A 27,724-nucleotide genomic window follows, 5' to 3' on the forward strand; every position below is an offset into this window, starting at 1 on the left:
TCTAGTGGCAGTGAGCAGGGGCTCACTCTTCCTTGCAGTGCATGGGCTTCCACTTCCACTGCTCTTGTTGCAGAGCACGGGCTCTAGGCGCATGGGCTTCAGTAGTTGTGGCTCGTGGGCTGTAGAGCGCAGGCTCAGTAGTTGTGGCACACGGGCTTAGTTGCTCTGCTGCACGTGGGATCTTCCCAGACCAGGGCTCGAACCCGTGCCCCCTGCATTGGCAGGTGGATTCTTAACCACTGCGCCACCATGGAAGCCCACTTCAGGAGCTTTTAATCTCGAGTTTTATCTCTTTTTCCTACCCCTTGCTACATATTGTGTTTTTTTGGATACTCTTTTCAGGGAAGCAGTCTTATGATAAGAGGCAAGGATGTAAAGGGGGCAGCATTTGTCTACTTTTCTGCCCTTAGGACCTCTCATTCGGCAGGCAGTCCCTCTCCCTGGCCAGGCACAGGCCTCATTTCACCACCGCCACCCCCCACCCCCACCCCGGGTCTTGGTACTCTAGGTACCTTACCCTAAAGCCATCAGAATGCAGATCTTACCAGGCTGGTCCCAGGACAGCAAGAACAGCACAGAGTAATTCACTGGAATTGGGAGCCATGCTCACAGCTCACAAACATTTACATTTTAAAAGAAAGTGAGGAAAAGAAAGTTGCCGAACAACGTGCCATTTTTGTTTAAAAAAAGAAGGTGGAAAAAGAGGAGGAGAGAGGAAAAAAGGGAGAGAAAACATGCAAAAACCTCTACATATTTCCATATACACACATATAATATGTAAGTGCACAGAACAAGGTCTGGGAAGAGAATACACTACACTTCTCAGCGAGTTTTGCCTCAGAGAGGGAACTGGGATTTGGGATAGAAGGATCAATGGGGACTTGAGCTGAATCAGTACTTTTTAATCTCACAAGAATCTGTTAATGTATTGCCAGTAATTTAAGACAAACTGTCATGCTAGCCAAGATTCATCTCTACTAGTGAAATTTTAAGCAATCTGAGAGAAGAACTTTTGGTAAAGAGCCATCCCACTGCTACTAGGATGGCACCATTGACTCCTGAGGCTTTACTGGATGGTGCCTAACTCCCGGGTTGTTGCTTCCCTCCACCATCGAATGGAGCTCTTTTTAACTTTAAATTTTACCACATATTTATATGGCACTTACTCTATGTGTCAAGCATTGTTCAGGCACTTTACAAATACTGGCTTATTTAACCCTCATCACAATCCTACTATCGACCCCATCTCACTACTGATGAATGAAGAGAAATTCAGTAACTGGCCAAGTATGTGGAAGATGTGAGCCCACACTGGCTCCAGAGCCTGCAATTGCTACTCTGCCTCTAGTGCTTTTTCCAGGCAGGCAAATCTTGGGAACTGTGACCTGGAAATCTACTTGTGGGTTTTGGTGACCACCTGGTAGCTAATGATAAAATGATGTGATTTTAAAGCACACTTAACCTCTGTATAGCCACAGGTCACCCACCATTGAGACTGTGAACAATTATGTATTTAATCACATATACATATGTTCACATCATTATAGCTGTAAAACCCTACTCAGTATAACATAAATAATCCCCCAGACAGAATCAAATCTAGCAGTGTCATACAGAGTAAATATTCAATAGTATTCCAGACAATTTATGGCAGAAATTATGTGCAAGTGAAGGGATGTTTATCAGCGCATAAAGAAAATTTAGAAACCACCAAAATTTCTCCCAAAAGGGGCCTGTTAAATAAATTGCTGTGTATCTGCATAACAGAATACTATTACAGCCACTGAGATACAGATTTATATTCATTAATACAGAACATTGTCTCATGTGTGTTGTTAAATGGAAAAAGATTACAAAAGAGCTTGTGAAAGAACTGCAATTTTGTTAAAAAGGGAAAAATATTTTCAATGCACATATTTGAAAATGAAAAAGTCTTGGTGACAAAATTCTGATTTTTTTCTTTTCTTTTCAACTTACTGTATTTTCTAGTTTTCCTCTAGTGAACATATAATATTGAAATGACAAATAATAAGGTGGAAAAAAGAACATTTGCTATACAACAAGAATACTCTACTACTCAGTCCTCTCTCAATTACCCTGTTAAATCCCTTTCAAATTCTTTCCTCACTTTTTTATAATCTGAGATTTCTTTCCTGACCTAATCCCTTCAAACTGCTGAAGAAAATGGGTAATAAAACACTTGAAATAACAATTTGCTCGTCTAATAAGAAAAGCAAAAAAAACCCCACCCGCTTAGCAATCTGTCTAGAAAACTCTGAGAGGAAGCGATCTTTGTAAATTTGTTCATATTCCCACCAGGACAAGTAGGGGATCATTAAGTCCTGGTTTTCCATGTGACCACATCACTCCAGCCGGCCCACCTAGCCCCACCACTTCTTTTCCTTCAGCACCTATGTTACTTGTATTTGGAGAAAGTTTATCCTGCTCAATGTTAAACTTTCAGCACTGTGGTCCCTGACTTTTCTGTAGGACTCAGAGCACACTCTTCCCGGATCACCAGACTTCAGGGAAGAATCATTTATATTTTGGTCCTAAATCTCAACAGTAACTGAAAAAACTTTCCCTGTGCCTTTTGCTCAGTGACTGCCTTGCCTATTTTGGCAAGTAGCCTCCATCCAGCACAATCCCTGCTGGGAGGGTTTCTACCTCGGGAAACCCATTTCCCCCTTCTTCTACCAGGGCCTACCCTGGCCTCTAAAAGAAGAGCAAACAAGAGTCAAGTGCCCAGAGTACAAGAGTCTGCAACTTCTTATGCTGCCAGGATAGCGAAATTAACACTAGATCCTCTGAAGCACCATTTTTGAACACTCACCAAATCCTAGAAAGGTGTGCTGTTAGGGTGCTTAAAACTATCAGGTTATTATTATTGTTGAATCTTTAGGCAGCAGAAGTGAAATAACCAAGAAGGCAAAGACAGTTTTTGTAAAATAATAATTAGAAATAAACCATCACTGTTTAATAAGCAAATTTTGATTACAATCAGCCAATAAAACTTTACATGAAAACTTTATTTTCAGACACACATCTGATGTTTTATTTACCAGGTCTCTTGAAGGAAGGTATTATTGCTCTCATTTTTCAAATGAGAGCAAAAAGCAATGAAATGACTTGCCTGAGACCACGCAGCTAATAACTATTCAAAACTAGCATCTCAAGCCGGTGCTTTCCATCAAATGTCAAGGCCTGTTCTGGGTTGCATGGCTTTTTGATATGAGTGTGGCTGTTTCCTGCACTGTATTTCCATTTTTGATAATAACATTACAGTGATGTCTCAAATTTTGCTCATTAACAGGACCCTCTGGTTATTTTTCTACCCTACTCTAGAAAACCAGATTTTCTTCAGCTTCTATTAGTTTACTTTTATTCCTTCCACTTGTTCTCACATTTTATGTATCTTTTAGAACTGTGTACAAAACAAAACAAAAACCAGTTGATCTGAGTTATAATCCCGTTCAAAGTTTTAATTACAAAAATATATGAAAATATTGAATAGAGAGCTACCAAGCAGACTGCTAGGAGATGGGGCAAAGTACAGAAAGCTGAAAAGCCCTCTAAAGCTTTCTTCCGTCTCAGGCAAGTCATTTCATCTGTCTGGTCCTCAGGAACAGCAAACCAAGTGGGGTGAAACTAGGTGGTCTTAGACATAAATTCATGAAACAAAACAATAATACAAAATAGAATGAACTTAAGCATTACGTATTTTGGTTACATTAATTTAAAAGGGTGAACCCAGTCTTTCAAAATAAGGATTCTTTCCAAGTGTGATCCAATATTTTTATGGTAAAATCTGATTAAGCCTAGGATATCAGTTAGTACTATCTTATTTTCTAGCTGAAACCTAGGGAAAAAAACCTTAGGGAAAAAAAACAAAACCTCAATATGAGGGAACATAAATTGGGTTTTCCCCGGGACCCCAGTCATTCATGCTGTACAGGCTTCAATGAGCTCTTGGCATCCCAATAGTCACTCTGTTCCCCTGTATCTCCCCTGGCTTCCACTTCTAGGGACACATGTGGAGCTGCTTCTAGATCTTGAGAGGGCAGCAGGCTCAGTGAATTAAGGTACTCAGACTACAAGTCAGAAGATCTGGGGTCTAGCCCTGCCCCCACCTTACCTGAAATGTTACACAGCCTCTCTGGGCTGTTGTTCCCAGGTGTGTATAACAGAGCAGTTGAGCCTCTTTGGTTACTTCCAGGCTCTAAAATCTTATGTACTTTCCTACTCTGTTACTTCACTTACTCCTCTTGGTTTGGTATAACTACACTAGTCTCTAACTAGCTCCACAAGGAGTGTCACTTAGTGTGTCACTTAGTGACTAACCTGGGCAGTTAGTCGCTTCCCCTCCCCGAGGTCTGTGCTATTACGGAACATAGCACAACATATTTTAAGTATTTGTTTCCTTATTATTCCTTGAACATAACAAGCTCAGCTTGTCTCTGTGCTTTTCTGCTTACCTACTGTCCTTTTAGCCCAGTTAGATGAAGGCTTCTCTAGTCCTTGGATTACTCTTTTCTCTAAACTTTACTTCTTGAGTAACAACACAAAATAATACTTACTATTTATCTTTTGATGTACATGTTCTGTGCCCTCAAATAGAATATTTCACTGGATAACAAATATTCATTGAGTACCTACTGTATGCTATGTAAGGGTCTGGAAACACCACCTTCACTGCCATCATGGAGATTAGAGTCTACTGAACTTTTCTGCATACCTAATCTGTACCTAATTTACAGCAGGTAGCACAGCAACCAGCACTTAAGAGAAGGCACCAATTATTATTATTATTTAGAGTGCCCTACACATTGTTCTGCATGATTGTAATGAAAAACACTATGCAAAGATTTTAAAAAATCATTAAATATCCTAATTTTTGTTTGTCTTAAGTACTTAGCTGCCATACCTATGACACTGGGGTAGATAAGGTTTCAATCTTCCCCTGAGGGACAGAGGGTGGAGAGCAGAGGAAACTGAATTCCATATCTCCAAATCACTGAGGAAAGGACTAGAGGAATTCTACAATAATTTTTGTCTAAGTATTGCTGCGAGGTCAATGGTAAGTGGAAGCATCTCCATATTTCAGTAGATGCTAAGATGCGCACTTTTTCATATTTTAACATTTCAGAAATGGAAATGTCTTTTCCAATCAATAGCATGTTAATTAAAGTCTTCTAGGGACTTCCCTGGTGGTCCAGTGGATAAGACTCCACGCTCCCAATGCAGCGGGCCAGGGTTCAATCCCTGTTTGGGGAACTAGATCCTGCACGCATGCCGCAACTAAGAGCCCACATGACGCAACTAAGGGCCCACATGCTGCAAGTAAAAATCCTGCATGCCACAACGAAGATCCCGTGTGCCACAACTAAGAAGCCCACGTGCTGCAACTAAGACCTGGGGCAGCCAAAAATAAAAATTAATTAATTAATTTTTAAAAGGAACTAGTTTTTAAAAAAGGCTTCTAATTAGAAATCTTTCTTTTTAAAAATTTTTTTAAACTTATTTATTTTTATTAAAAAAAAATTTTTTTTTCATTTTTGGCCATGCCACTCTGCTTGTGGGATCTTAGTTCCCCAACCACGGACCAGGGATTGAACCCAGGCCCTTGGCAGTGAGAGCACTGAGTCCTAACCACTGGACCACTGGGGAATTCCCTCTTCTTTCTTTCTAATGGTACATAAATTATTCAGTGTCTTAAAATAGATGGTGTTTTAGATTCAACGAAATGCAATATATTTCATCTGTTTGCCTCCTCTCAGCTTATGATTTGAAGGGGTTTCTTGACACCATGGAATGAGGTCCGTGATCTAGAATCTAGCCCAGCTCCCTGCTGTGCGGCCATGCACACAAATGTGTATCTTCCCACCAGAAATGACTTGCCTTGCACTGTCACACCCCTGTGACTTGACAGCCTGATGTTTACACAGTTCGGGCACTTTCTGGTTTCTCAGGAAATATCAAATTGGAAAACTCTGTGTTAGGGTGGGAGTGTCAAGTTTCTGAGCTCCCAGCCCAACATTCCTTTGAAGGCTGGGCCTGCCACGGCACTGCAAGTTAGCTGCTTGAATTCTCCCCCCTCCCACTGCCCCCGCTTCAACATCCTCAGGTCCACAGGAATGACAATGCCCTAGAATACTGCCTCTTCCTATCCTACCTCAATTTCTTGCCTTTCCTGGTTATCTTTTTGCTTTTACAGAGACCTGGGATCTTCCCAGAGCAATATTCCTTTATCGATGATGAAACATTACATAAAAATAATGTAGGTAACAGCTTGTGGAGAAAGCAGACAGTCTAGCTTACTGAGACTACCACACATGATCCCAGTAGGCAGGACCGCCTTACTTTCTCTAAAGCTTCGATTATCTCCCAACTCTTGACAAAATAGGGCCCTTCATTTATTTCCTTTTGCCTCCACATATTTTCTCATTCCCTCTCCTTTGCTTCCTACCTACTCATCTATCTTCAAACAAGCACTGACATCTGATTTTAAAAAGTAAATACACGAAAACTTTGTTCAACTCTGTGCCCCCCTCAGCCACAGTCACACCTCTTTGATGCTTTCTATGCAAGGTCTTGAAAGAGTGGTCTTCATGCCCTCCCTCTATGACCTCCCTCCCCCATCTAAATCCTTTGCAATTAATTCTGTGTCATCACTATATTCCAGTAATATTGCCTTTTTAGTCAACCGATAACCTCAACAAACCCACGGCATCATCCTTGACTTCCCTGCAGCATCTGAAAGTGTTGGCCATTCTCTCCTACTCTATGCCCTCCGGTTTTCTTCTGCCCTCCCCCCTCCTCCTGTCCCACACTGTGGGCGCCCCCTAAGCCCAGTTCTCAGACGCTTGTGCTTTCCCCAGCCATTCCCATCCTCAGAGAAGTCATCCACTCACAGTGTCAGTGATCACGTCTCAGAGGGTGAATCACCACGTGCAGGTCCAGCTCTGACTCCTTCCTCAGGTTCTGGTCCAAACTCCCATCTGGTTTGTAAGATTTCAATACGCTAGTTCTTCCCCACACCGTGTTCCTCTTTGTCACCACAACTCTGCATCTTTGCTCATAGGCTTTCCCCAGCTGGGAATTTTCTCCTTGCTTCTCTCTTCCTATCTCAACCCCACTACTCCTTTAAGCTTTAGCTCAAATTCAAACATCTTCCTAAAGACTTTTCCATTAACTCAAGTAAAAACTGAGCTATTCCTCTTCTGATTGTCCATAGCATTAACTGTCTATGCTAGATACTTCTCTACTTTATTTAATTATTCATATTTTTACATTTTGTCTCTTCAACTGATCTATAAACTCCCGTGATGGGGAGGGGTCAGGGGGAGGTATCCTTCCCTGGATACCCCAATGCTTGGTACAGTGCTAAGTACAAACACTAGTTAATAAACACCTGTTGAACTGCATTCAAAGGGGATATGGGATCTATGTGCTGGTATAGTATGATTGATGATGATGATGATGATAGCAGCTCATGTTTATTTAGCATTTACTATGTGCCAGGCTCTGTTGCACTATTCTGAATATTTGCACATCTATAAACTCACCTATTCCTCATAATACTATCATGTACGTACATTATCTGGTTTTGTTGATGAGGAAACTGCAGCATAGAGACAATAAATAATTTATACAAAGTTACACAGGTAGCAGGGCCAAGGTGGGGGAAGGTACCTAATAGTTCTTCTTATTGCAGTTATAAAATTGTATTTGAATCATTTGCTTATATGCTGCTTTCTGTTTAAAACTGTGAGTTCCTGAAGGCAGGCACAAGTCTTACTCATCTTATCCAATGTCTCATTAGGGACACGGCTTGCATTTGGGGCAGAACAATTCTTCACTGTGTAGGATGGCCCTACACCCTGAAGACATTTAGTGTCCCTGGTCCTTGCCTCATAAATGCAAGTAGTCCCCTGCACCCTGCCATTGTGACAACCAAAAGATATCTCCACCCATTTCCAAATGCTGGGGCTGAGCTCGCCAAGCCTCAGAAAGCCTGCCGCCTCCAGAGCCCTCTACATACCAAATCGACACCTCAACAGTCCCTAGAGCTCTGATTTAAGCTAGGCGATTCCCCATCCCAGCCTTCACTACTGCCATTTGGACCACGGATGGATACCTAATCAATGAACGGTTAATTCATATGATGAGGCCTAACTAAAAAACTCAAGCTGAGTCAATTATACTCTCTCCTGGGAATTTGAATTAAGAACTACCAGGCAGGGCTTCCCTGGTGGCGCAGTGGTTGAGAGTCCGCCTGCCAATGCAGGGGACACGGGTTCGCGCCCCGGTCCGGGAAGATCCCATATACCACGGAGTGGCTAGGCCCGTGAGCCATGGCTGCTGAGCCTGCACGTCCCGTCTGTGCTCCGCAACGGGAGAGGCCACAACAGTGAGAGGCCCACGTACCGCAAAAAAAAAAAAAAGAAAACTACCAGGCAGATTAGATAGAACAGAGGCAGAAGCTGCAAGAATGCCCCAGAGAGTGTTGGGACAACTATGGTTATGTGCAATCTAGTGAAGGAGTAGAAAATATAAGTGGAAAGTGTTGGTCTGTGGTTAGAGAAGATCAAGGCAGAGGCTCAGAGAACAGCAAAAACATCTTGAGGAAAGATGGCCTGTGAGAGAGGGATACAGAGAAAGCGAACAGCTGGTCCACGGGGTACCTGGCGTCAGTCCACTTGTACTACAACAACAGCCTTAGCCCTCCTCAGGGTCTTAAGGTCGTTTCTGTCTAACCAGAACATAGTACAGTGTTTGGTACTCAGTAAATTTGTTAGATAAAGATACATGAATGGCTCATGTTTGTTAAAACAGAACCAAATTAGAATAAAAGCTGCAAAAAGGGCTCTGAAAACTGTAAAGCATGTAAATTAAAGTGGTACCACTATTACTACTGCTGATGATGAAATGCCACAGTTCATTCTGCTGAACTTTTGTTACTGCCTAGTTAATTCCTAGAAGCAGGCCCCTGGTATCTGGAGGGGCAGAGACCTCTTGGCACCTGCTATACTCATGGCTTGTAAGCAGCCTATAAAATTAAGAAGGATACAAAGCTAATGCCTTGGGGACTTCCCTTGTGGCCCAGTGGTTAAGAATCTGCCTTCCAATGCAGGGGATGTGGTTCAATCCCTGGTCAGGGAACTAAGATCCCACATGCTGTGAGGCAACTAAGCCCCCATGCTCTGGAGCCCACATGCCACAACTAGAGAGAAGCCTGTGTGCCACAATGAAAGATCCCGCATGCCACAATGAAGACCCCGTGTGCCACATGTAAGACCCAATGCAACCAAATAAATAGTAAATAAATATTAAAAGAAAAAAAAGCTAATGTCTTGGATTGACTGGCAGATATTTTATTCCAATAGTCTGAATACAGACTGTAGCTATAGAGATATATTCACATACTTGCAATGAAAAGAAACCTTGACTCTGAGAGTCTTAAAAACTTTGAACTATCTGTGTAACACTGGGAAAAGTGCCTTCAAATCTGCGCAGGTTTTCATCTTGGGAGAAAAACAAAACAAGATTTTCTTGCTCCACTGCAATTACTGTCCAAACTTTTAAGGAACCGCTTTTACAGTAGGCCCTCTGTATCCACAGGCTCTGCCTCTGCCGATTCAACTAACTGCAGAGCGAAAATATTTTTAAAATCCAGAAAGTTCCAAAGCAAAACTTGAATTTGCTACACTGGCAACTGTTTAAACAGCATTTACACTGCATTTACAACCATTTACAGAGTATTAGGTATTATAAGTAATTGAGATGATTTAAAGTATATGGGAGGATGTGCATTAGGTTACCTGCAAATACTATGCCATTTTATCGAAGGGACTTGAGCATCTGTGGATTTTGGTATCTGCAAGGGTGTGAAGGTGGGGGTAGGGTGTTGGTCTTGGAACCAACCCCTCACAGATACAGATACCAAGAGATGACTATATATCCCTCATCACCACTTCCCTCCTAAACTCCCTGTAATATGCCTTGTATCTCTGTTGCTCCTATTCCTCACCTCATGTCCCAATGGTCTTTACTTAGAAGACATCCTCTCATAGCTTTGCCGCATGTAACACAGTTGAACCCACTCCATTCGAAGCCCTTCTCTGGCTCCCATAACACAATACTTTTCTGCTCTTCTACGTTCATTTATTTGAAATGAACCTAAACCTGCACTTCTGGCTTTAACTGTGGTGCTGTAGTAAAAGCACTGGTCTGGGCATCAAGAGACCCAGTTTCTATTCCTGGTCTAAGGATCGACCAGTTACCTTGGCCACACGGTTCAACTTCTCTGAGCTCTGTCTCTTCATTTATAAACTGAGTGAGTTGGATTTAAGTATTTTTTCACACTGTGACTCACATTTTACATTGTGGTTCAGTAGATACATACATACATTTATCTAATCCATGTATGTATGTGTATATACACACACTCAGAAGTATTACATGCTTACTTTTACTACATGAGATGTACTTGAAACTTTCTATTCATTTCTATTTTATTTTTCAAAAAATGCTAGTTATAACCCACTAAATAGACTTCAAAACCCAATCACGGGTGGTTACCCACATGTATAAAATACTAGACTTGTTGAAATGTCAGGTTCCTTCTAGTAATAATATAAGAGGATTTTGTGTTGTAGCCTTCCAATCTTGAACCATTAGCCTTAACTCACATCTGAATTCCAGCTTCCTATTTCTCTCTGTAAGAGTTCTTCATTTAGATATCATAATATCACTTAAATTAACCTAGTTAACATGGAATTTGAAGCACCAGGTCCCCTTCCCATCAAAACTATTTATGTTATTAGCAAGTGTAAAATCCTAGTGTTGACTTTTGGTCTAGTAATGGTAGAGTAACCTACATTGTACTAACCTCCCTACTGAAAATTATTAGCAACTCTGGACAAGATTTTTTTTTTTTTTTTTTGCCATACGCGGGCCTCTCACTGTTGTGGCCTCTCCTGTTGCGGAGCACAGGCTCCGGACGCGCAGGCTCAGCGGCCATGGCTCACAGGCCCAGCCGCTCCGCGGCATGTGGGATCTTCCCGGACCGGGGCACGAACCCGTGTCCCTTGCATCGGCAGTCAGACTCTCAACCACTGCGCCACCAGGGAAGCCCCCTGGACAAGAATTTTTTTTAAAAAAATAACTGTGTGAAGACACTAGAAAGCCACCAAAAGCAGCCAGAAACTGGAGGGGATACGACTCGAAACATGGCTGGAAAACTAGGTAAGATCCCTATTTACCTGATACCTCCTCCCCCTACCCCAAGGCAATCCCTAGTCTTTCAGCATGCTGGAGAATAAAGCAAAAACTGAGAGCCAGCAAGTGGTAATCTTACTGGGCTGCAGAGTCAAAAAGGTTCTGGGGCTCTGAAGTGGCTTGATGTTAAGGGAGAAATCCTGCAAAAGAGTACGCTGCAGAGAGGACAGCCCCAAAATCTATGCAGAAATTCCCTTCAAATCCTTGAACTGTGCATGCAGTGATGAGACTCCAGGGAACCCAGCAGAAAGCAATAACAGCTGGAGGCTAAAGAGCCCTGCAGATATTCAGAACTCTCTGCAGCTGGGAAGACAGTTTGAAATCTGAGTCCCTTCGAATCAGGAAGTTCAATAAATATGTCCAGTGTTCCACTTAGAAACCTCTGCAGAGCCGCACCTTAGGAGTAAGGCCCACCTCCCAGGAGCCATACCCTAGGACTAAGGGCAAAACCATAACAAACCTGCCCTAACAAAAATCTAAGCTTGAGGCCTTCACAGGAGAAACTGATAAGAAAGGTGAGGGGAAGGAAAAACCCTGGCAGAACAACTTGGTTTCTAGCCTGGGAGATGGTCGAGGAGCAGGCACTGAACAGCGCTTTGTCTCTCAGATGCAGCAGGTGGAGGGTGGGGAAGAGTGGGGGAGAGGAAGGCACGGGCATTCCACTTGGGTAATTATACCTGCAAACACAGGGTGCGAGGGCAGATGTCTGTCCAGTTGGGGGAGGGGGGGTCAGTCTGGATCTCAGCAGGGCGGGGACCATGCAGTGACAATTGGGGTAGCGGAAGGATTTGTAAGGGGGATGAGAGGTGGGTAGATAAAAGATGAAGAAATCATAACTTATGAGCACCTACTATGTCCCAGACATGTAATTAAGTGTTTTATTTATATTATCTCACTATGAGACAGGTATGATCATCTTCATTTTACAAATAAGAAATCCAAAGCTCAGAGAAGCTAAGTAATTCCTCTAAAGTTACACTATTAGTAAATGGTGGAGCTGAGATGTGCATTCAAGGCAGAAGACCAACTCCAAAGCTTGTTTCCTTTCTGTAATTAACTGTTGTAACTGTGTAACTTTCAGGAAGGGCAGTGGCACATGTGCTGTAAAACAGCTAGCAAAGAACATTAGAAAACAAAAAGATCTCTGGGACAGACTAAGATTTTGTTACAAGTCAAGGAGGATATTAGCAGTATAAAAAGGGGTGTCAATATGAATATACTATGCGGTATAAAAAGGGGTGTCAATATGAATATACTATCAAAAGTTAGTTAAGTCCTCAAGTAGAGAGAGAGTTGTAAAAATGGAAATGGTATAAAGTGGAACTGAGCTGATTTCAGAGAGCTCATAGGGCATATTACAACACTCCAGAGAGAAGGGTTTGACTCCTAAGTCAAACAGAATAAACACAATTAGGAGGCTTAAGACAATAAGGAACTAAAGATAGGAAACAAAGTTCATCTAAGGAACGGCTGTGGGGGAAGGGAAAAAGAACAATGCAAAAACTAACCTAAGGAATCACAGAATCAGATTTTTTTTTGAGCTGGAAGGAATTTAGAAGTCATCCAATCCCTATCATTTCAGAGCAAAAATGCACCTAGGAAAAAACACCTAGCTGCTAAATATCTCAGCCTCCCAACTAAAGCCGGGTTTCATTTTTATCTTTATAAATACAGGTAGAAAGCCTGCTTTGTCCAAAATGGTGCCCTGGAAATTCAAGTTAAGTCAAGCCTGTGTTGAAAGACCACTGGATAAACCACTGGCAGTTCCAGGATCACACCAGGGACTTATGTTTTCAGTGGCCCCCACCACAAATCTAACTGGTGGGCCTATTCTGAAGGAGACCTGGATGAGAAAGCTTCACTTGGGAGGAAGGTGTGACATGGATTTTCCAGATTGTTCACATTTTCTGACTCTAATCCTTCTCCTCTCATCATATGCTGGACTCCCCCCAAATTGGCCAAAACCAGAAAGTCTGTTTGGCATGAGTATAACACATATTAAAAAAAAAAAATTCAAGACTTAACAGGAACAACAACAAAATAAAATAAACATAGTTCATTTGAGACCTGGAGAAGAGAAGACAAACTGGCAAGAAAGAAAGAAACTCTAATGATAAAAGACTCTTAATATCCCCATTTTACAGATACCTTAGTTAAAGCTCAGTGAGATGAAGCCATCTGAATACCTAACATGTACAAAGCACCATGAAGAATATAAATAATCTTCTCATTTCCACAAGGGTTTTAGTGCTCACCATTCACTTAAGATTCCTGAATGTCAAGGAATGAACAAACTATAAAACAAGTTAAGGTTTCTTTCCCCCTAATGTCTAAAGTGCAGGGATTGAGAGAAAGAACACGCCAGGAAAATAAATTTTCACTTGGTGCCCTGGTAAAGGACTTGCCGTCTCCATAAGACAAACAAAAGATATTAAAGTAAAAAGGGAAAGATACCTGGGATTAGAGACCCTGACAAAAACCAAGAAAGGTAAAGGAGAGTTCCCATGACAACAGTCTGATTTTCAAAGCCATGTCACAAATTTACAGCACTATGCACACTCTCGCTCTGTGATGTCCCACCCAGAAGAATTAAATCTCTAAGGCTGTTCTCACTCAAGATACACTTAATAAGAATTTTGGGGGCCAGGTTCCTTAAGTATACAAATGTACCCGGTACCTGGTAGAACCATCACCCCTTTTACTATTTCCAGGTCTTATCCTCTAAGAAGTCTGGCTGAGTTCATACCTTGGGCTCTCTTCCTGTTTTGCACAAATTCTGAGCATCTCAGGGTGCTGGGTGCTGTGCTGCGGAAGCGGCTATTCCTTTTCCAAGTCTCCGGGCCATTTAATTTTCTCTCTTCCTCTAAATGCCAGCTATTCTTCTCTAATGAATTGCCCCAAGGAATGCCACGATGATGTTCTCCTTGGTTGCCCCCGGTCCATTGATTCCGCAGACCCTCCGGGATGACCCCTCTGCTCCCAGGTGCCATCATTCCTTGTCTGTCAATGCCATTACACTCCAAAGTCTTCATTTGGTGGAGAGAAGCTGTTCCTCTGTAATTCTGAAATTTATATTCACAGTTTGCAAACAGAGTATCAGAGCCTCTATTCTCCATATCAAAATTACTCTGATCCCCGGCATGAGTCTTCACTTTGAGATCGATTTTATCATTTTGATAAACATTCCTGTCCCTGTCACAGTATTTGACAAATTCATTACCTTCACTGACACCACTCAAGTCTGGGAAGTCCACAGACTGACCATTAGTATAATTCCCAGGAACATGATATAAATCATTGGGGTCTCTATAATAAAAATCAGTTTCTTTACAATCCTCAAGATTGTAATTAAAATTCCTGCGGTCTATATGCCGGTTTTGAGGTTGACCAAAATTCTCCACAGAATCATCCAGACCCCTGTAGCCAGTCCACTGTCCAGTTTCTTTAGAGTCCTCAGGATTATGATTCAGATCCTTACGATTTACGCAGCCATTCGTCTCCCCACATCCTCCAGCTTTCCAGGTTACATCTGGGCTTCCTGCAAACCAATCATCCTTAGTCGCAGGGTTCGGATTCCCATAATCTACGTTTTCTGAATTCTTACAATCATTACAGCCTGGAGTCACACTTCCGTGGTGCATACAGTCCTTTCTACTTTCCTTTGATTCCTCATTGTCCATATAGCTTGGTTCACTCTGCTCAAAATCCCAGTATCCACAATGCCTTTTTCTGTAAGGTTGATTCTGCCCTGTGGCCTGGTATCTGGAATCCAAGTCACCTTCTCTGTAAAGTCCATCCAGCGCTGTAAGGTCCCTTTTCTGTAGACTTCTGCAATCTTCATACTCCCAGCTGGAGCTCCAGTGCCCTTTCTCCTCCAGTTCTCTTTCTTTCCTCATCTCATGGGTTTCACACATATTCACTGTGCTCAAAGACACACGCTTTATCGCTCTCTTCCATGGACCTGGGTTGAACGGAGATGTGGACAGGTGCAGTGTAGCCTAAGCCTGAATCTGTCCTTCTTAAAGTGTCTTAAAATGTCTCCCAAAGCCCTTTAAACGTTCTTCTTCCGACTCCAGTTGGAGCACGGGGAGATGTGAGGTTATTTCGACCTCAGGATCCAATCAGTGGGCTGCTCTATCTTTCCCCAGGGAGCCCAGAAGGTAATTAGTAACTAGCCTTCATGTGATTGGAGTTGGCAGCTTTGTTTGGTGTTTCCCTCAAGCTGGTCAAACTGGCTTGGCTGCTTTATGAGCTGAAGGTAAGAAGCATTTTTTTTGCAGAAAAAGCAGAGTGAAAGAGAAAGAGCCCCCTTAAAAGCCCGAGGTAAGATCATGTAACAGTCTCATCTGCCTCTTTAATCCTTTAGTAATCAATCAGGGGTACGAATAAATGCTTTCATGTGCAGCTCAAACGGGACCTCCACTACCTGTCCTCCCAGTCTGGCTTTCTACTCTCCTTGGACATCTGAAACTCTTCGGGATTCCCCTTCCCTTTAGTCAGCGGCAGGACTCTTCCGCCTTTGAGAGCTTTGCTTTTATGGGATTCAGGTTACCCATTAGTGTATACTCAAATCACAAGCTGTTCCAGCTCCTGTCTGCAGACACACTGGCTTATCCCACTCAGGAAGGAAAAAGTACGTCTTTTATTCTGATCTGGCGTATGGAATTTTATAGTGTAAAGACTCTTTCCCAGAGGAATACAGTTATATATGCTTTCACACTTTCCTTGATACTTGTCATGCCAGAGAAGCATCAAAACCATTCACCTCCTAAATCTCTTTCCTATCTAATTCATACAGCATATTTAGGAACTGGAGAATGAGGCTGGAAATCAGAAAGGTGGGTATAAAAATACCATTTTGAATTCATCAAACATTAGATTATTTTATGTGAAGCACTGTGGAAGAGAAAAGGATGAAGTTGGTCTCTGTCTCTTACCATGCAGGAGCAACACACTATAAAGTAAGATTGCATGTGAAAAGTGCTTTGACAAACACAAATGGCAATGGCAACAAAGCAGAAGTCCCTGGTAGGACAACTGGAGGTTTCATGGAAGTGGTAGCATTTGAGCTGTGCCTTCAAGCATAAGCAGGGTTTCCAAAGACTTTCCACATATGGAGAACTAGGTAACGGGGAACACTCTGAAGAATAAGTAACAGGGATCATGCTGGAGGGGTAGGTTGCAGCAGATCCCAAGGGACTCGAATGCCACTTATTTTATTCAATGGATAATAAAGAGTCACTGAAGGTTTCTGAATAGGGGAGTGACATGCTAAGAGAGTCTTTAGTAAGATTACTCTTTTAGCTATCTGGTCATCTATCAAGTATCCTTGAACTTTTATCTAATCCCTATTTGTGAAACAATGTAAAGTACCCTAAGGAGACCAGGGTTATATGCTTTATCAATAATGAGATGTTGGTCTTCCCTGGTGGCGCAGTGGTTGGGAGTCTGCCTGCCAATGCAGGGGACGTGGGTTCGAGCCCTGGTCCGGGAGGTTTCCACATGCCGCCGAGTGACTAGGCCGTGTGCCACAACTGCTGAGCCTGCGTGCCACAACTAATGAAGCCTGCGCAGCTGGAGCCCGTGCTCCGCAACGGGGGAGGCCACCGCAGTGAGAGGCCCGCACACTGCAGCGAGGAGTAGCCCCTGCTCGCTGCAACTAGAGAAAGCCCGTGCACAGCAACGAAGACCCAATGCAGCCAAAAAAAATAATAATAATAATAATAATGAGATGTTTACTCTTGGGTAAACCACTTATTCTCTCTGGGACTCAACCGACCCATCTATAAAATGAGGCGGCTGGCCTCAATGACATCATTGATTCCTCCAGTTTTAAAAATCCATGCTTCTATTTTCCTCGCAACTCCTTTTTCCTTTCCTCAAATACCTAATGTGCTGTTACACACCTTTTAGGTTCTACACTAATAGTTACTGAATGAACCTCTAGATTGTTAAATCTGATTTTCATGCAAAGGTTTTTGTTCCATAGTTCTGTTGCAGTAGTAGCAACAGCCCTGGCAGCTGCCGTGTTGTCAAGTGTGTATTAAGTGCCAGGATCAGGATGAGGGGCTAGGAAGTTGATATAAATGCTTTTTGATCTTCACTAACTGTAAGGAGGATATTATGTTATCTTTATTTTACCACAGATGAAGAATCTCTGAGACTTTGAAAAACCTGTCCAAGATCACATAAACTAGTACAAGGAGGGGCCATAATTTGAACCCAGATCTGTCTGACTTCACGGCACTAGACTCAGAGGAGTATCTCAAAAACGTAGGAAAGCCTTAATTTCCCTCAAACCAAGTAAACAAACAAGTATACTCTATCATGGTCTAATTCAGGGGTGGACCACTGCCGAGGCAAGTGTGCACACACCTCGCCCCACACTGCCATTCCCTCTTTGTCTCCAGTCCTGGCCTACTTCCACCCTGCCCCAGTGCTGAACCTCACCACCCAACTGCGATGAGCACTTGTACCAGCACATTACAGAAAGACTGTCCAGTATCGACCGGCTCAATAATCTAAAACCTACTGCCTAAACCCAATAAAGACTGTGGTCTGGTTCACAAACCAACAGGATGACAACATAATTTGGGAGGACAGCTTTGACTATGAGTTACACAGAGGAACAGTGTAAAAGAGGGCACATGGGAGGAGGAATTAGGACAGCTAGCTTCTAGAAGTTCAATTTCTGCTAATAACCAGTTTGTAGCTATGCTTAACCTCTGGCTGTCAGTTTTCTTAGTGTAAAATGAAGAAGTTAATAGTTTCTCTGCCACTTTAAATCTAAAATTCTATGATCTTACTTATTTCTAAGTTAAAAGTAAAGATTTATCTTTCCCTGTTATGGAAAACAGAGTTTCCTTTGGCAACTTAAAGTCTTTGATAAAGCTAGCATGATAAGAAACACCTAGTAAATCGACCAAGAGAACAGATAAAAAGAGGATAAATTACAGGTAAGAAGGATACTAGTTATAAAAATAATCCAGTAGTAAAGGTTACACAAAGGTAAAAAGAAATGACCTTTGGATGAGTGGAGAGTGAAGAGCTGGTTATAATATGGAGCTCCCCTCTCCCCACCTCACCCCCTCTTCTCTTTTTCTAAGCCCTACTGCCTGTGGGACTTTAAAGATATAGTCTGTATAAAAATGTAAACTGCCTCAGGTTTGCCTCATTACTGAGACCCAGAACTAATCAAAAGCTGTGAATGGGTTGCACTTTTCATGTGATAAATCTGTGTGCAAAGAAATGTGGCCCAAGGGAATGAGGAGATAACAGAGAAATAACTTTCTTATTTTTCTCAGTCCTAGTCCTACTGGTGAAATACAACTTTGTAGATAGTTATCTTCCCTTTCACTTGAAACAACAGTCACATTCCACAGGCCCTCTTCAAAAGTCCTGAGCAGTACTCTGCCATGATGTTTGTTACTGGTTACTATAGGGTGGGTGATCAGCTACAATGACCATCCCTGGATAGAAATTCTCCGAACATAATGCTAGAAGTGAAGGTGGGGCAGCAGGATTTGAAGGATGAGAGAAAAGAGGCAGAAAGTAGAGGAAAGGTAAAGGAACAAAAGGGAGGAGACAGTAAAAATAAATAAATAAATCTAGTAAGAACAGGTAATTACCTAAACTTTTCACAGTATCTCAGTAACTGCCCATGTGGTTCCTCCAGCCTGATGATCAATTCCTCCTCACTTTCTAAGACTCTGCCCCAGTGACGCTCTCTGATTCCCATAGTTCTTGCTATTTTCCAGAGCACCATGCAAATATCCCTCTCATCTTACCTGTTACTTTATTATACTTGTTTACCTCCTTCTATTACACTGAAAGCTTGAGGGCAAGGACCAAGTCCAATCTCCAGCACAGCTCTGTACGTGGGGCACGAGAGGTACTCCCATGTTTAATGAGCTGATGGTGGTCATATTTATTGGGCACATGCTAGATGCGAGGCAGAGGGCAGGAGAGCTTACAAGTTAAAAGCACAGGCTGTGCTTTTTTTTGAATCCTGACTCTGCCACTAACTAGCTGTATAATCTTGGGAAAGTTACTTAAGCTCTCTAAGCCTGTTTCTTCATCTTTTCACCATCAAATCTACCATCCTACCTGCATCTGTACCCACCTGCTCTGCTTTCCCTCTTGTTAGAATGGAAGAACTGTCTCTGCTCTGATAACAGGCCAATCTCTCTCTCTCTCTGTTGGTTCACTGATCCACTCCCTCCTGACCCCTCAAAGACTTTGTTTCGGCAATTAGGCCCTCCCTCTCCTGCACTTCAGTGTGCCCCCTCTAACCATCAGTCTCATGAGCCTATGAATGTTTCCTATCTTTTTTTAAATTTTATTTATTTATGGCTGCATTGGGTCTTCGTTGCTACACACAGGCTTTCTCTAGTTGCGGTGAGCGGGGGCTACTCTTTGTTGCGGTGCGCGGGCTTCTCATTGTGGTGGCTTCTCTTGCTGTAGAGCACGGGCTCTAGGAACGCGGGCTTCAGTAGTTGTGGCACGCGGGCTCAGTAGTTGTGGCTTGCGGGCTCTAGAGCACAGGCTCAGTAGTTGTGGCGCACGGGTTTAGTTGTTCCGCGGCACGTGGGATCTTCCGAGACCAGGGCTCAAACCCGTGTCCCCAGCACTGGCAGGCGGATTCTTAACCACTGTGCCACCAGGGAAGTCCTGTTTCCCATCTTACAAAGAACTTCTGCTTTGAAAGACTTGAGCAAGCCAAATACTCAATGCCTCTATTTCCTTACCTCTCACTCTATCTTTAATCCATTCCAATAAGGCTTTTATCCCTTTGTTATCACTTTACTGAAACTGCCCTTGACAAGGTCATCCAATCCAATGGTCATTTCTGAGACTTCATCTTACTTGGCTTCTCAGTAGCTTTTGGACAGAGTCACTTCCTCTTTCTTGAAGCTCTTCCTTCATTCACTTGACTGGCTGCTCCTTTTCCTTTGCTAGTTCATCTCCCTTGTCTTCCACATTCCCAACATTGGCAGCCCCAGGTCTTTTCCTTTGTACCCAGTTACCTAGCACACAGAAGGAATTCAAGAAATTCCTTGACTAGGAATGTGGTTTCCACTCTTAGTGCAGCTGCCTCTCAGCCTAAGGGTTAATTAGGAGGAGCTGTAAAGAAGACCCTATCATTAAGGTTAAAGTAACTTGAGGGATCTCAATACAGCAACAGCCTCCAGCTAAGTGGGAAGAGGGTCTGGAAATGAGGGAGAAGACAGATACTTAAGATCAAAAAGTAAGTTCCCCAGTAAAGGAAGAGACTATGGACTAATGAAAAGACAACTGACTGGGATAGGGGAAGGCAGAAACAGAGAAAAGAGTCTGAGAGCACTGTAAAAAGAAAAATAAAGACTGCAATACAGGAAAATAAGAGGTGTTGGGGGGGATCTGATATACTTTGAAGGATGTTCTAAATGGACAGGGCTGTGAGAAGCATTCAAGATGTTTTAGAGTTTAAACCTTATGATGCACTTAAAGGTGAGTTAGGTGAGGGTTCAAATAGAGAAACTGGAAACCGTGAGCAGCTTGGGGATGTTACTAGTATGAATGAGTAAACACTTTGGAAACTTAAGTAACTTCATGATAAGCCAACAGTCAAAAGTATATCTGGGGCTTCCCTGGTGGCGCAGTGGTTGAGAGTCCACCTGCCGATGCAGGGGACACGGGTTCGTGCCCCTGTCCGGGAAGATCCCACATGCCACGGAGCGGCTGGGCCTGTGAGCCATGGCTGCTGAGCCTGTGCATCCGGAGCCTGTGCTCGGCAACGGGAGAGGCCACAACAGTGAGAGGGGCCCACGTACAACAAAAAAAGTATATCTGTGAGGAAGGATTAAATATTTTAAAAATATATATGTCAATACATACATATATGCTCTTAAATCCACAGATATATGTAATTTAGCAAATAGTTTTCAACCAATCAGAGTACTAAAAATGTTACTGTTGGCATAAATTATTTTGGAAGTAAGTTGGCAAGAGTCAGTTGGGATCCTTCCACCTTGAGCACTTGTAGATCTGAGTTTTCCAACTGTTGCTTCCTACCACCCACTCTCAGAGGTCAAGCAATCCCTCCTTAAGTCAAAACACACTGCCACCTCGCTGTGGCACAGTGAGAATGTACATACAGCTGTACAGTGAAACCCACCTGAATCTGAATCTGGCTCTCCCACTTACCAACTGTGAGACTTTCGGCAAACCTCAGTTTTCTCATCTGTCAGATGTGGACAATTTGGGGAACTGGAAAAAGTGTATAAAAGCACCTAGCACATTGTTTGACAAAGTATAAGCGCTCAATTATTTATAATTGCTGTCATCATCCTACTCTTTCCGTTCCTATCTTCCAGACAGCTCACTCCCTGGGCCTCTTCTCTTTTTCTCTATCTATACTTTTTTTGTTTTTTTAAGTAATCTCATTAAATGTCATGACTTTAAATAATGTCTATGTGCTGAAAGAATTTATGTCTATGTGCTGTCAAAATTCATTTGTCCCAAATTTATGTCTCCAGGCCTAACTCCTCTGAACTCTGGCCTGTGTATCAAATTGTGCAGTTGACCTCTGCCTTGTCCCACTCCCCCACCAACCAGCATCTCCTGCACTCTTCACCATTAATTGAGAAATTATTGGCAACTCCAGTCCTTCCAGTTGCTCAATCTCAGGGTCATCCTCATCTCTTTCACCTCACATCCAATCCACCAGCAAGTCCTACTGGCTCCAACTCAAATATACCTTATATATGATGCTCAAAATAACTGAGCACTTCTCCTCAACCCCACTCTGCCATCCTGGTGCAAGCTACCATCACCTCTTGCCTGGATCACTACAGTAGCCTCCTAACTGGTCTCTCTGCCTCTGCACTTCTGTCTTTTCTCAACGCCACAGAGTGACTCTGTAAAGTTCTAAGATCATGTTGCTCCCCTGCTCAGAACCTTCCTGGGGCTTCTCGTCTTACTCCGAATGATGGGCTACAAAGCCCATGCCTTTGCTCTAGTTGAACTGGCCGCCCTGCTATTCCTCAAACAACAGGCACACTCTTATACTTGCTGTTCTAGCTGCCTGAAATAATCTCCCCCACCCCCCAAAATGGTTTGGCTGGCTTCCTACAATCATTCAGATCTTCACTCAAAAGTCACTTCCCTGATTCCATAGGCTTTTTTGCCTCCTAATAATACGCATATTTTTACTTATTGTTTGTCTCTCCCCATGGGGGCAGAGATCGCTGCTATAACTCTAGAACGCTGCCTGGAATATAGCAGGAGCTCAACAGTATTTATTGAATAAATGACTGCCCCAGAGTTTTTCATCTTTGGGGTCTTGCTACATCTGGTAAAGTGAACAGTAGTAGTCAACACGCTCAGGTAGCCAGTGGCAGCAGGAATGCCTGTGGCTGAGGCAGGAGGCTAGCTAGAGGCAGGTCCTCTCACTAAGTGCTGCAAAGCCTGGGTGAAATCTGAAACCCATACTTGAAGTCCCTGGAGCTATTCCAGTTTCTCCACCCCTCTGCCTGGAGCTGAGGTGAAGAAATGTTCACAAAGCCACACTACAAACTGCAAAGACTAGTGAGTCACGGGCTAATTATAAGTTAACCATTCCTAGCTATGGTTCTTGACATACATTAAACCCTGTCTCCTAAAAGGAAAACTAGCTTCTGTCCTGAATCAACATGGACTCTGAATGGCTTCTGACTATGGTTGCTGTTTTATGGATTTATATACCAAGATAAAATCCATTACAAGTAACTGAGCTAATTTTTACTGAGCCAACACCCTGAACTAGATGTTACAAAAGCCGAGGATATTGGGTTTTTTCTTATGTACTGACAAACTAGAAAGAAAAATCATTATTTCTTTTACATGAACTTTTATATCTTAAAAGACCACAAAACGTTTTACCTTTTAAACTCTATAACCTTTTACTAGTTTGGGAAAGAATTCTTATACCTGAGGCATTCCAAGGAGTCTTCAGAATAATAAATTGCTTCTGTATGTAGAAAAACCATACTTTCAATTTTATAAATCTGTCTGGAATATTATGTATCACTTCAGTGTAAAGATGTTATTATTCCATATCAGTCATTCTCCAACTGGTTAACCTAATGGCTCTCTTTAGTGGACCTTAGATCTCACCCAATATCTTGGTGAAAATGTTACTTTCCTGAAAAACATATTCTGATTTGATGTGCAACAGTCATTTAAAATTCAAATTAAAAATTACCCCGAGTGTCTCTGGCCAACCTTCTTCCTGGCATTACCTTAAGGGGAGACGTTTAGGAGCAAGGTTCCTGATGCGGAAGAGGCTGACTCTACAATTTACCAACCACTGCACTGATTTAGAACAACAGGGTCTTGGCCCACACAGAAATTAACTATGGCCATAATTCAAAGGCAGCAAGACAGAGAGACAGTGTGATTAAATACAGAGGTCAATATCAGTATGATCACTAGAGTTTCAAAGATACACAAATATGAATGATACTATGACTATATCCTTTTTATTAATCAGTGTATAGCCAGTGCCTGGGTCATACTATGTGCTGAAGAAATGTTTGCTGAGTAAAGAAATGAATGTACAACCCTGACTGTCCAATTCAGGCATGTGAACCTCTCCTCGAGGTAGAAAAGGACTATGATATGCTAAAATGAGATTCTCTCAGGGCCACAGGATGTAGTTCTAATAAGGGCTTCTAAAAGTAACTTGTACTGGTAAATCTGAAAAGTCTGTGGACTAACGCTGAATATTTCTACTGCTTCAGAAGCCAAACTATTTATCAGATTTGAAGGTATCATTTTTGGTTTTGTTTTGGTTTTGTCCATGCCCCGCAGCTTGCGGGATCTCAGTTCCCCGACCAGGGATTAAACCCAGGCCATGGCAGTGAAAGCCCGGAATCCTAACCGCTAGGCCACCAGGGAACTCAATTATTATTATATGCTTAAATTATTAAGCAATTTATTATTCTGAAGACTCCTTGGAATGCCTCAGATATAAGAATTCTTTCCCAAACTAGTAAGGTACTGTGTTTTAGATATGGACTTCTACTTGTTAATTAGCAACTCATCTGACCAGAAGCTCCTGGAAGGCAGACAACACATCTATGTTTATTACTATATACGCTGCCCTTAACACAGGGCCTGGCACATGGTAAAAACTTAACCAACATTTGCTGGATGAATGAGTGACTGACTCGATACCATCCTGAAGCCTACAATGACGTATCGTCCCCAACACACTATACTCACAAATGCCTCCTAGTATTCCACCCTGACTCTACATGATAATTCCAGACTTAAAACTCCCAATTCTCAGACATAGCCAAACACTAGCTTATCTAAAACTACTAATAAAGGACTTTCTATTTCCAATAATTGAAGTTTAGGCCAACCATCTCACAGAAAGAAAGCTTAAAAAGTTAGACGAACTATTTAAAAATCTTAAAACTATCATCAATGACAAGATGGTAGAGTACAGGCCAAAACCAAAAGGAAAACTAGAATCCAGAGGGGTAAATAACCACAGAAACTACAATGCCCTGGGGCATCTACCAGTCCCAGAAAACTCAGCTTTTGTTTCAATGGCCCTCTGAGGAGAAGAGGTCGATAACCCAAAGCCCAAGGCAAGGTAAGGAGTCTAAAAGGAGACCTTTTCTGTAAATAAGCTAAGATTCCAGAGACTCCTGAGAGAGAATCAGAACTGGACCAGCCCTCCTGCAAAATTACATCTCAGGCTCTAATACCTTCACCGTCCAAGGTACTTTAAGCCTTGAAATTAGTTTAAGGTGGAGGTGGACTGAGAATGATATCGTTTCCACGTGGGAATTCCTCCTCAGCGTTGCTTAGGGAATTTATATTACGATAATATTTATATAATTTATATTACGATCTTACGATTTCTGAATCGTAAGAAAAAATCAGCCGAGAAATCTGGAAAAAAAGGAGAAAATACTATAATTTTCTGTGAGAATAAAGCTTAACAATAAATGTAGGGACATTACTGGTTTGAAAGAATCTACCAGTGTCAAGTTGAAAGCAAGAGCAGAAAATACTGACCTACAGAGTAAAGATTAAGGTTGACCAGGACAAAAGTACATAGGAGAAAAGTGACTAGGATCTAATCAGTTAGTATTGCTTGTAACTGTTGCTATGTTATGAACGTGTTTATAAAGCACGTGTGTTCATGGCCCTGTGCGCTAACAGTGAGTCACTCTTGCAAATAAAATAAATACTAATAAGGGGCTTCCCTGGTGGCGCAGTGGTTGAGAGTCTGTCTGCCGATGCAGGGGACACGGGTTCATGGCCCGGTCTGGGAAGATCCCACATGCCGTGGAGCGGCTGGGCCCGTGAGCTATGGCCGCTAAGCCTGCGCGTCCGGAGCAACGGGAGAGGCCACACAGTGAGAGGCCCGCGTACCACAAAAATAAATAAAAATAAAAAATAAATAAATACTAATAAGCTTATTTGCACAGTATATTTTATATAAACCTTGTAAGTGATGGTCCAAGAAATATCAAATTTTAGACGTAAAATAAGTCCTTAAATTGGCAATTCTGACACATGATTCTGTGTAGCATTGAATCTTGCTCAGAGGCAAATGTTCCATTATTTTAATACTACTCAAAAATGTTTGCTCAGTGTTTTCCAGTGTTTGTATTTGCTATAGGTTACAGTTCTTTGTAAGTATTTTAACAAGAGAAATGCAGAGAAGATGTGAATATTAAATATTGAATCATTATGTTGTATTACCTGAAATTAACATCATATTGTATGTTAATTATTTCAATTAAAAATTTTTCAAAGATGTGAATGTTGTCATAAATTTATTGTCTAAAATTTGAATTAGCAAAACAATATTGATTCCAATGGCAAAGTCAAAATCAGAGCAAGTAGACAAAATATTTTCACTGTTAAAAAAGAATATAAGCACACATATGTATAACTGAATCACTTTGCTGTACGGCAGAAATTAACACAACATTGTAAATCACCTATACTTCATTAAAATTTTAAAAAAAGAAATATTCAATGCAAATAGTTGCTAGAAAATAAAAAAAGAAAACCTGTCTGTAAAAAAAAAAAGAAAGATTATGAGCTTATGCAAAGCAACATGTACCCTAATGGCCCCACCTGAAGATGTTTTTGGATACATTCTTAACACTCAACCAACATCAAAGGAAACTTTTTTCTATGTCTGGAATATTAGTCACAAAACAAAGATCAATCCCATCAGACAGGGCAACTAATACTTTGTGTATTTAAAATTTTGTTTTAAAAATCACTTTAAATACTAAATATTTGTGGTATGATTTTACAGTTTTAAAATTATTTTTATTTAACATTTATTTTGTGTTAATATTCCCTTATTTTAATGTTTTATATTATCAGATGTCTAGTATCATGTTAATTTTCTAATTTTGATAAATATTTTTGAGTTATGTAAGATATTAGGGTTAAGGGAACTCTACTATTTCTGCAACTTCTCTATAAATCCAAAATTATTTTAAAGTAAAAAGTAAAAAATAGGGACTTCTCTGGTGGTGCAGTGGTTAAGAATTCGCCTGCCAATGCAGGGGACACGGGTTCGAGCCCTGGGCAGGGAAGATCCCATGTGCCACAGAGCAACTAAGCCTGTGCGCCACAACTACTGAGCCTGCGCTCTGGAGCCCACGAGCCACAACTACTGAAGCCTGCGGCACCTAGAGCCCATGCTCTGCAACAAGAGAAGCCACTGCAATGAGAAGCCCGCGCACCGCAACGAAGAGTAGCCCCCGCTCGCTGCAACTATAGAAAGCCCTCGCGCAGCAACGAAGACCCAACGCAGCCAAAAATAAATAAATAAAATTAAAAAAAAAAAGTAAAAAATATTTCAAAGTTAATTATCAGGTAGAGAATAATTTTACATGTCATTAAAATATATAATCTCATAATATTTTGGTTCATAATAATAAAAAATTATGCATTTATTTCATATATATGTGTATATATACATAAAATCTCTGAAACTTTTAGTATAATCCTAACACAGGAAAATTGTTCACTGTTGATTATTACAGTCATTACTGTTATTACTTAAGAACACGTAAATAAAGTTTTTTTTAAAATACAGAATAATTTATAATTTCAGGAATTCCAATTTCTTGTTCCTGAATCTCAAAGATTACTATCCTTCAGGAATTGGGAAACATTAGCTGACCAGAAGCAGCTGACAGAAAGAAGTGCAAATCCTCTCTGGAGACAGGTGCCTTCATCTCCGGTCTTAATGTTTTCTAAATACTATGACTAGCACACAGTAAAAGGTAACCAGACACACAAGGAGTCTAGACCACATGAATGAGAACCATGTGACACCAAAAACAGTCCCACTAAGACTTAATATCTTGGAATTATCATATGCAGACTATAAAATAACTATTCTTACCATAGGTAAAGAAAATAAAAAACAAGC

At 41.7% G+C, this 27,724-nt stretch overlaps 1 protein-coding gene across 8 annotated transcripts in view; it reads right to left on the reverse strand.

The window, feature by feature from the left end:
- The window catches only part of DNMBP (dynamin binding protein), a 111,104-nt gene that overhangs the window by 34,933 nt on the left and 48,447 nt on the right, over nucleotides 1-27,724 (reverse strand). Inside the window, exon 1 of one of the 8 annotated variants that reach the window (XM_033425776.2) lies at nucleotides 14,027-15,846. The exons of 6 other annotated variants lie outside the window; for them this stretch is intronic. In XM_033425776.2, the coding sequence (XP_033281667.1) occupies nucleotides 14,027-15,194 (1,168 nt within the window). In that variant the 5' untranslated portion in view covers nucleotides 15,195-15,846. Of the gene's footprint in view, nucleotides 1-6,911; nucleotides 6,999-14,026; nucleotides 15,847-27,724 lie in introns of those variants that run through there. One more of the 8 variants, XM_033425777.2, reaches the window with a different exon arrangement.

This window comes from Orcinus orca, chromosome 14, assembly GCF_937001465.1.
Source record: "Orcinus orca chromosome 14, mOrcOrc1.1, whole genome shotgun sequence".
Taxonomy (NCBI): Eukaryota; Metazoa; Chordata; class Mammalia; order Artiodactyla; family Delphinidae; genus Orcinus; species Orcinus orca.